This window comes from Paramisgurnus dabryanus, chromosome 9 (assembly GCF_030506205.2).
Source record: "Paramisgurnus dabryanus chromosome 9, PD_genome_1.1, whole genome shotgun sequence".
NCBI classification, from domain to species: Eukaryota; Metazoa; Chordata; class Actinopteri; order Cypriniformes; family Cobitidae; genus Paramisgurnus; species Paramisgurnus dabryanus.
Window position 1 is genome coordinate 9081968 of NC_133345.1, and position 10710 is coordinate 9092677.

Sequence of the window (10710 nt, forward strand, 5' to 3'; positions counted from 1 at the left end):
AAGATGAGGAACAGAACCAGAGAAGGTGCATGATAATGATTTTTCCCTTTTTTGGGACAGCACCACAAGCCGTTGCTCTGTGGCAGAGCGCAGTGATTTAAAAGTAAAAGCAATTGAAGGTAAGGGGGCACTGACCCAGTGGTGGTTTTAAAGGCCAGGAGAAGAGCTCTGAATTTTATGCGAGCTGCTATAATAGGAAGCCAGTGTAACCTGACGAACTTTGGCTCATAAAAGACCCCTCTTTTCACAGCATTTTGGATCATCTGTAGGGGTTTGGTTCTGCAGGCTGGGAGTCTGGCCAATAACGCATTGCAAAAGTCCAGTCTAGACAGGACAAATTTATAGGACTTGTATAGCATGCTCAGATAGGTCTAATGTTGTGGAGGATAAATCTGTAAGAGCGGGCGTTGCTGGCAAAAAGCTCTGTGAAACTGAGCTGATCATCAATGACCCCTCCCAGGTTTTTGGCTGGTCAGGAAGGCGTAAAGGTCGAAGAACGTAGTTGAACTGAAAGATTGTGTGGAATCTTAGGGTCAGACAGTATGACAAGCAGTTCTGTCTTAGCAAGGTTCAGCTAGAGATGATGATCCTCATCCAGAGTAAGGTGTCACTCAGGCATGTTAAGATGCACTCAGAAAACGTGGGATCGTCAAGCTGGAATGGCAGGTGGAGTTGTGTGTCATCTGCATAGCAGTGGTAAGAAAAGCCATGTATCGAATGACAGAACCCAGGGATGTCATATATATATATATATATATATTGAAAAGAGCAGTGGTCTCAGCACTGAGCCTTGAGGTACCTCAGTACTGAGACATTGGGATTCGGAGACATCACCTCTCCAGGATACTCTGAATGACCTACCTAAGAGGTAAGACCTAAACCACAGTAGCGCCGTTCCAGAGACACCCATAGCCTTGATCAAGAGCAGCAGATATATCCAGCAGGATCAGAACTTATGATTCGGAGGCTGCCTTTGCCTGTCTTATGGCTTCAGTGACCGAAAGCAGTGCACTTTCGGTAGAGTGACCACTTGTGAAACTAGACTGGTTGCTGTCCAGGAGGTTATTTTGTGTGAAGATGGATGAGAGCTGGTCAAAAACCACACGCTCGAGATTCTTGGCAATGAAGGAAAGGAGAGATAGAGGTCTGTAGTTCTTCAACATCGCAGCATTAAGTGTGGATTTCTTCAGCAGCAAGGTTACCTTGGCCTCTTTAAAAGCTGTGGGGAATGTACCAGTGGAAAGGTATGAATTTATAATGTGTGTGAGAGCAGGGATGACCGAAGGAGAAATGGCCAAAAGGAGATAGGTGGGTATGGGATCTGACAGGCAGGTTGTCGGGTAGTCTGGGTGGTTTGAAGCAAAGATCATGGAAACATCCTCTTCAGATAGTTGAGAGAAAGAGGGGAGCGAGCATATATCAGGATTTTGAGCCTGTGCAAGAGCCTGTCACAGAGTCCGATCCAGGGTTCAGCCCTGAAATGCTTATTCTCCAGAACTTAGGCTCAGAATCACTGTTCTTCCTGAAATCCGAGAGTGGTACGCTTGCTCACCTTACCTCCATGAGTTGCACACTCACTCTGCCCAGTGCCCGCTGTTGTAGCCAAGCCCAGGCCGGTGGTGTCCTAGACCACATTTCACAGTGCTCTGTCCAGAGGTTGTCATTTCAGCCATGTTAGCATGTGCTAGGGCTGTGCAAGTAATCATTTTTCAATTAAAAATGTTCCAGGTCATTTGATTAATGTTCTGCATTTCGTTTCTGTCATTTAGTTTTGTGTTATAAATCCAATGTGTTATAAGCAGCTGCACTGCTGCACCTCTCTCTCGCACGTGCTACATCTCCAAGACTCCAGGTGCAGAGCACACCATCCTGAAAGGCTTCCTGTACTGTCCTGTCCTATTCATTCATCTTCTGTTAGCCTCCAGGATAATCACCCCCTACCAGAAGTACTGTTCGCAAGCGTCTGTTCCCGAGGACGCTCCGTCCAGAAGGTTGGAGTAGGTTCTGTCACGCATCCAGTCTGTTCTCCTGCCTGTTTTTCTGTTTTCACCATTTATCTTCCTCCGGACTCCATTTCCCATCATCCTTCATGCTCCCCTTAACTTGTGTTTGTAATCATCCTCACCTGCAAGCTATCATCCTCGTTATCTCCAATCCACTTGTATGCTCCTGTTCCACTCAGCTTTTGTCCATTTTTAATCTTATTTAGTGTGTATTTCTATGCTTGTCTGCCTGTTGTTCATGCTATTATATTAATTAATTAATTCCTTACATTTATATAGCGCTTTTCTCAGTACTCAAAGGGCTTTACATGTGAACGGGGGAAATCTCCTCAACCACCACCAATGTGCAGCATCCACCTGGATGATGCGATGGCAGCCATATTGCGCCAGAACGCCCACCACACACCAGCTTATTAGTGGAAAGGAGACAGAGTAATATAGCCAATTAGTATGAGGGATGATTAGTAGGCCAATGGGCAAGTTTGGCCAGGATGTCGGGGCACACCCCTACTCTTTTTCGAAGGACATCCTGGGATTTTTAATGACCACAGAGAGTCAGGACCTCGGTTTAACGTCTCATCCGAAAGACGGTGCTTGTTGACAGTATAGTGTCCCCGTCACTATACTGGGGTGTTAGGACCCACACAGACCACAGGGTGAGCACCCCCTGCTGGTCTCTCTAACACCTCTACCAGCAGCAACCTGGTTTTCCCAGGTGGTCTCCCATCCAAGTACTGACCAGGCTCAGCCCTACAGTGGGCAAGCTGTCTTGGGCTACAGAGTGATATGGCTGCTGGCTATATAGTAAACATTTATCGTAAATTATTAAACATTTATTATAAAGTTCATTCTGTAATTCAACAATGTTACCTACAAGAAAAATAATGCTTTTAGGTATATTAGTTCTTTAGTATTCCCATAGTAGGGTTGTGCCGATAAACGATAGTATCGTGGTTGAAGATTGTCAGACATATCGCCAATAGCAGGCTTTCATGACTATAGTTGGCAATGGTTATTATTATTATCACCATAGTTTCACATTAACATAGGCATTGCCTGCTTTTCCTCGCATGAGAGGGTTTGTGGGTTTTACTTTGTGCAAGAGAGCATTGACTCCTTCTGTAATTCCTGATCCTCACACATTAACTTGTAATACGCATGGCTTCAGGGTACTAGAGAGGTTGTTAGCATGCAAAGGGTTAAAATCAGCTAGTGTGTTGTTACCTCTCCCTGGCAAAGAAGGTTGCGGTCATGACAGTGTTGCCCCTGCTTCTTTTGGTCCATCAATCAAGTGACTTGTCATAAATGAGTAAAAAATTAACAAATAAATACATTTGTAATCTACTGCCCGCCCTCCGATACTATCGTGTATCGGCGATCTCTCAGGCTGACGTTAGGACAATTTAAAAATGGGGCATATCGCCCAACAATACACTATAGTATACCATAGTTATTTTTAGTTTACCAATAATTATTATAGTATTCTAAAGTTTATAGAAATCTATACTATAGGAAACTAGGAATTGTACTACAGTTTACTATAGTAAATAACATATATATTATACTTCAATATAGGACTGCAGATTGATAAAATAATCATCTCATTGTGATGGTTTGACCTTATCGCGATGATTTCAGATCATCACAATGATTGCACATCTCTTTAAAAAACACAAGGTGGAGCTGCAGCGCCTCTATAAATGAGACAGTATCCGATGCCGCTTCTGAACTGACAATGTAACGCGATACATTGCAAAGCCATATTATTAATTAAGAATTTTCAGTTTTTTTATAGATATAATCATTAAATAAATACTTTTAAATATTTGTTATGTGTATTAAAGGGGACATTCCATGAAAATCTGACTTTTTCCATGTTTAAGTGCTATAATCGGGTCCCCAGTGCTTCTACCAACCCAGAAAACATGAAAAATAGCAACCCTGTAACTTTGTTTTGGTAAGGCTCTCTCTGCAAGCATGTGAATAAATAGGTCATGCGGATTTCGGTCCCCACATGACGTAGGTAAGGGATCTGATTATAATGATACCGCCCCTTCAACTGCGCTATCCAACCATGACGCTACCTCGAGTGCGAGTGACCCAGAGAAAGTATGACTGACAGCATGACGCGTTTGTATTCCCTCAAACACAAACAGGAGCCTTCAATCTTATAACTTGTAGTTTTAATAATCTTTCTAAAGATTGAATTAACGTTCTAAAGGATTAACCTTACCTTAGTGCAACAGAGAGAGCGAGTGAGTGAGAGAGAGAGAGAGAGAGAGAGAGAGAGAGAGAGAGAGAGAGAGAGAGAGAGAGAGAGAGAGAGAGAGAGAGAGAGAGAGAGAGAGCAACGCGACAGTTCGCTTTCAAGTATATTGGTTAATATGTTTCTCTGAAGTTTATATGAATGAACACGAGGATTAATGCACTGCACGAGACAGAGTGAGTGAACAACGCATATTCACTATCATACACAATAAATATGTTGTTTAATGTTTCTCTCAAGTTTCAAATGAATACGAGGAGTTACAAGATAGATGAGAGACTGACAGAAACGCGAATGTGTTCAATATGTGTACACAATAAACTTAAACATGTCATTTGATCTGTTTCTCTAAAGTTTAAGCATAAAAAGTGTTGTTTTATTACATATCATTTAAATGTGCTCGTGTGGTTTGGTCAAAAAGTAAACTTCTGAGTGTTTGTGGACGTGTATTTTATTTGTAATGCTGAAAATCATTGTGCCTGTTTAAAACACTGGTAGCAGCATGAGAGCTAAAAGTCTTTATTTTTATTCCACAATGTTCCCCATCTGCTGATAAACATGTATTTAGTATGCATAAAACAGATGATTGACTTTTTAAACTTGTTCAAATATATAATGCTGAACATCGCTCACTAACTTCTGTCGTGAGAGAATCTTCCTCAATGCTCTGTCATGTCTACAGCGCGAGCGCTTGAGACTCCGCCCACCCGAGCAGCTCGTTTGGATTTAAAGGGATACACACAAAAACGGTGCATTTTTGCTCAGACCCATAAAGTGCCTATTTTAACATGTCACAATAAATTACCTATATGGTATTTTGAGCTAAAACTTCACATATGTACTCTGGGGACATCAAAGATTTATTTAATATCTTAAAAACGTCTTGTGGAATGTCCCCTTTAATATTAACTGCCAGGTATATCTTGCAAAATATTTAATTCAAATAATTACAACAATGTGGGAAATTATTTCATGAACAAGCAAAAAATTTATGAGAATTAAATGTCAAAGCAATAAAACAGGCAATTAATCGTCATAATCGTCACAATTTAGCAAGCAATTAACCGTCACACAAATTTCATAATCGTGACAGCCCTACTTTAATATTTATATTTGGGCTTGTAAACACATTGATAGTCTGAAAGAATGTCACATAAATGCCACATATATGGTAGTATATCTCTCTGCATTATTATCTTTATCTCTTATATTCAGCAGCCATATCACCCTGTAGCCCAAGACAGCTTGCCCACTGAAGCTAAGCAGGGCTGAGCCTGGTCAGTACTTGGAATGGGAGACCACCTGGGAAAACCAGGTTGCTGCGGGTAGAGGTGTTAGTGAGACCAGCAGGGGGTGCTCACCCTGTGGTCTGTGTGGGTCCTAACACCCCAGTATAGTGATGGGGACACTATACTGTCAACAAGCACCGTCTTTCGGATGAGACGTTAAACCGAGGTCCTGACTCTCTGTGGTCATTAAAAATCCCAGGATGTCCTTCGAAAAAGAGTAGGGGTGTGCCCCGGCATCCTGGCCAAACATGCCCATTGGCCTACTAATCATCCCCTCATACTAATTGGCTATATCACTTGGTCTCCTCTCCACTAATAAGCTGGTGTGTGGTGGGCGTTCTGGCGCAATATGGCTGCCGTCTCATCATCCAGGTGGATGCTGCACATTGGTGGTGGTTGAGGAGATTCCCCCATTCATTCATATGTAAAGCGCTTTGAGTACTGAGAAAAGCACTATATAAATGTAAGGAATTATTATTATTATTATTATTATTATTATATATTTTATAATATAAAACAATTAAATATATATTTTTATTTGCTGTAGGCTGATGCTGTATCTTCTATGTTAGGTTATAGCTATATTATAGGGTAACTACTAAAAAAGCATGAAATAAAAGCACACAAGTTTGGAGAGCTATAGCTTTGTCTCGTGTGCCCTCAAGTGGTCATCTTTGATTTTATACTGGTGGAAATTGCTTTTTTTATAATAGCATTGTGAAAAACAAAAATAAAATTCAAAAATTCACTCATCAGATCAAGCTATTTAATTTATTTTATTTATTTAAAAAAATAAAATTCACAAAGTAAAAATGATATACAAATTATATCTTAATATAACAATATATATTATTTTACAACATTTATTTTCTGTACATCATATCTGAGTTATTAACAGCTTAAACATTTGCAGAAATACAGACCATTTACTTGTTCATGTTTAAAATCAGTTTATGTTAACCATTCAGATCTCATTTCGCTAATATCCCATTCAGTTATTCCCAATGCAATGAACCTGAACAAAACAGAGTTCTACTTTCATACCTTTCACAATTATATTCACCTTTTTACAATAATATTGTTTTTGATCAAGGTTTAAGTGAAGGTCAGCTCCAAAATAAATACAAATAAATATGTTTTGTCAAATAAATTGGCCACATTGCAGCAATAAAACCATTTCACTTTCCCCTTGTTGCCTTAACATAAGGTTTTGATTTTCTGAAATAATGTGTAAATTACACTGCTGCTACAGTAAAACACTCACCATAAACAAATATACAGATGCATTCTGTTTTAGCACCCTATTTAATGTCATGTACCTCTGATATAGTGCAAGATAGTGACCATAACAAGGTTTCTCCAAGCAAGTACAGTCAATCCAATATCTACCAAGCTTTACATTTTGGTATTGGTGGGTACATCAATGTCAATCACCTCAAAGCCCTGGTTTTCAATGCCAGTTATCGAGTGGTGATGATGCCCTGCCTCATTGTGGTAGCAACGAGAGCAATGGGCAGTTGGCACGGCCACCACTTTGCAGAAGTTGGAAAAGTCCACCCGGTATTTTCCCTCTTTGCTGCGGGAGATGATAGGGAGGAAGTCGTAACCCCACATGATTTCCTGGGGGATGTAAGAAGTCCGGACCTGGCAGGAGGAGCTGGTAGACTCGGCCGTGCCATCCAGGAAGACCACAAGCTCAAACTCCTGCTGATGTAAAGTGTCCACCGCCATTTCATAGAATGGACTTGCTTTATCGATCACGTGGTACAGGGTTAGCGGACACACAAAAAACAGATTGTCCATGCCAGCGTCCACCGTGAAGTCAATGTTGACCTGGTCCAGGATGATAGTTTCACCCTCCTGCGTGACCGTCGTCCTCAGCAGCTTGCCGTAAATCTGACTGCCGATCATCAGGGTCTTGCGAAGGTTGGCCACGCGGATCTGAAGACAGAGGGTGCCCTTTTTGGGGCAGATCACTGCGGACTCGCTGAACTGTATAGTCTTGGCTCTCTTTTTGGGTAGGGCGATCTTTGTCATGATCACACCACACCAGAAGCAGTTGATAATGGCGCCCATAAGTGACTGAATTATGATCAGCGTTACGGCTCCGGGACAGAGATATGTGACGTATCTGTTACCGTAGCCAATGGTGGTCTGGGTCTCCAACGAATAGAGAAATGCCGTGGTCAGGCACATGACATTCGCCACACATGATACGTGGTCTTCTGGTGGATTCTGCCATGTGAGGTCACCATTGTTTCGGGCGATCCAGTACCAAACCAGGCCAAAGATGAACCAGCTGAGTGTGAAAGAAGCCACGAAGTGCAAGATCACATATCGCCATCGGGTCTCCACAAAGGTGGTCCATATGTCTAGGAGGTAGGCGAAGCGGTTTTTGTGCATCACGTTGCCGTACTCAATGTTGCAGCGGCCATCTTTGTTCACAAGGCGACTCTTTCGAATCCGCCGCTCTGACATGTACTCTTTAAACACTTCTCTCAAAGAATGTGTCATTTTGAGGGTCAGTCAATCTGGAAAAAGAAGAAAGAGGATTGATTTTAAGTGTGTGCATTGTGAAAGAACATCTGTATTTATTTGAAACTTTGTTTTTTGGGAAATGTGTGAGCCAAACTAAGAACAAAACTAATACAAAATAACAAACAATGTAATTGTGGTTTCAGTGTAAACTATAACAGAGCCACAAGTCATTGGGAGGGACTGTAACCGTATATCAAAACCTAACAGAGAACGTGTTGCCCAAAATATAAGAGTATTTAACCACAAACACAGTGTTGTTTGCATGAAATTGAAAGCCCTTTGCCAAATCTGTCCACATAGTTTACATGCAATGATTGAGATAGCATCTGTGGCTAATGATTGAAATTTCTAGTCCTTTGTATCAATTGTACCCTTATTGTATTTAATAAATGTGTTAATCTTCCACGTCTGTAAAAATCCAAATAAAGTCAGGTTTTGTGATTTTCTACATAAAATCACCCTACATAATGTACAAAAAAAAAAAACATAACTTTAATTTAGTCAAAGACTGATATCAATGAGTGAATCAAACTTTGAAGATCCTAATCTCATAGTTATGAGTGTGACTTAAGCCTGGATTTTGATATAAATGAACATTTTGCCTTCACATATTACATGGTTATGATTGTTTCCAGTAGAATTGAGTTAGCTGCTTTCTTTTTATTTAATGAGCTGTGAGTGTGGAAAAAATCGTCTCAAATTAGTTTAACCAATAAGTCTTAAATCGCCAGGGAATTGAACCAGGATTTTATACCCGAGTATTCTCGCTGCAGGCTTTGATTTATTCCTGAAGAAGTGTACTTGACACATTCTGGATGTTTCTATGTACTTAATTACAACAGTAAATAAAAGCTCTGGTAAATGCAGGCATCGCATGGCACTGCGTTCAGGGCGGTTAGCTGCGGGTAATCTCTGCTTATCAGTCGTTTATGAGAGGCAGAGAGCTGTTGAGATCACTCTCGATTCATGAGCTCTATCTCTGGAGAGTGCTTAATGTTTAATGCGCACTCTATTAGAATACACATCAACTCCATTGCAAAGCTCAATTACGCTGCAGAATAGCAACTGTTCAACCCTGCCAGAGGAACCCGTAGTTCCCATCCGCCACCAATCATCTGCTGCACAGATTTATGAATTTAATGTTCCCAAAATACCTTGAGGAATATTGGTGCTGATGAGTGAACCAGACTGTGCAACAGGAAGTCCACAAGGAGGATTTAGAAATGAATCAGTCTCACTCATAGACTAGACACAGCCCAAAATATTGAAGAAGGCTTAATACTTATCATAGAGTTGAAGGATTTTGTTGTCAGCTTACCTGCAACAGAAGATCTTCAGCTGATATCCAACAGTCTTGCCGCGGGTGAAGGTGCGAATCACAAACAATCACCAGCTGTCTTCCTTTATCGATCGCTCTCCCTCTCTCTCTTCGAAACTTGTGTTTCAAAACTCTCGTCCCTTCTTTTAAATCTTTGCTAAAGCAGGAAATTGGAAATGTGCTTGTTATTCATTAATAAGCAGCGTCCCTCCTTAAGTGCTTCACTTTCACACTCTGTTAATCTTCTTGTTCTCCTTTCAGGTGTCTGAAGCACCTTATGCCCAACTTTGCCCTTTTATACATGCTCCCTTGCTATTTGCACTGTCATCCTGTGTTGATGTATACACAAAAATGCTATACACACGTGGGGCATACAGTGTGCCATTACCTGATGACACAAATTTTGACAAACATACGTATGCAGATGCATGCATACACTTAATCGGAAGTACACATCAACAAATAATATCTTTGCTTGCTTAAACATCCCCACACGGGCTATAATAAATTAACTGTTAAGGGTACCAGCACAAAAAATTATATACACTAAACAGTCATCAATAGTGGCAGTGATGTGATTTTGTTCTATCTTCTATGTTGTGGGAGAGTTTTAGGTCACTGGAAACCTGCAAATCAAGGTCACAGGAGCGTTGCGACTAAAATGGGGATATATAGAAGAATCTCTGCTGTGCATTACACATAAGCCTCATCAGATTGTGAGCCTACAATTAATATAAACTCTAAACATGTGATTTGGGACGTGTAAAGAACTTGTGAATGTTGATTTTTAGGTATTAAGAATCATTGTCCAATACAGGATGTATTACAGATCTTGTAAGAAGGGAATACATGCAATTTAAGTGGAGTAAGAAGTAATATTCACTACAGGATTGTAAAAGATAACGTACGCCATAGTAAAAAGGATTTCCCGAAGAACGCACATTGCTTTCAGTGATAAAAATGAGAAGGCACAGGTTTTTGTGAGCTCACAGACTGGCTGGATTTTCAGATTGGCTTTTTGAAAGAAATCTCAGATCTTTCTCTCTCTCATCTTCTGTTCTGTAAGACAGTGAGAAACGAAAATGACAGCAGTCTTATCTTGAGATGAGCTTTTCTTTTTCTATGAAGACTGACTCCCCTGTAGTCTACTGATTTGAATAAGTTACTGAAAAGTCTGTCTATTTAAAGACTACTTAATTGGTATTGGGCATCTAAAAATGAAGAATAAGAATGCAGAAAAAGAATGCAGTTCATGTGTTTAACATCATATATTACTGGATTGAATCAATTACAAAA

The 10710-nt window shown here is 40.5% G+C and overlaps 1 protein-coding gene across 1 annotated transcript; it reads right to left on the minus strand.

Moving 5' to 3' along the window:
• Positions 1–6340: 6340 nt before the first annotated feature.
• LOC135773121 (ATP-sensitive inward rectifier potassium channel 1-like) lies at positions 6341–9656 on the minus strand. Its single transcript, XM_065282615.2, has 2 exons — positions 9415–9656; positions 6341–8089 (listed from the first exon to the last, which is right to left on the minus strand). Exon 2 carries the CDS (start codon positions 8070–8072, stop codon positions 6954–6956), a length of 1119 nt encoding a protein of 372 aa, XP_065138687.1. The 5' UTR covers positions 8073–8089; positions 9415–9656; the 3' UTR covers positions 6341–6953.
• Positions 9657–10710: the final 1054 nt, after the last annotated feature.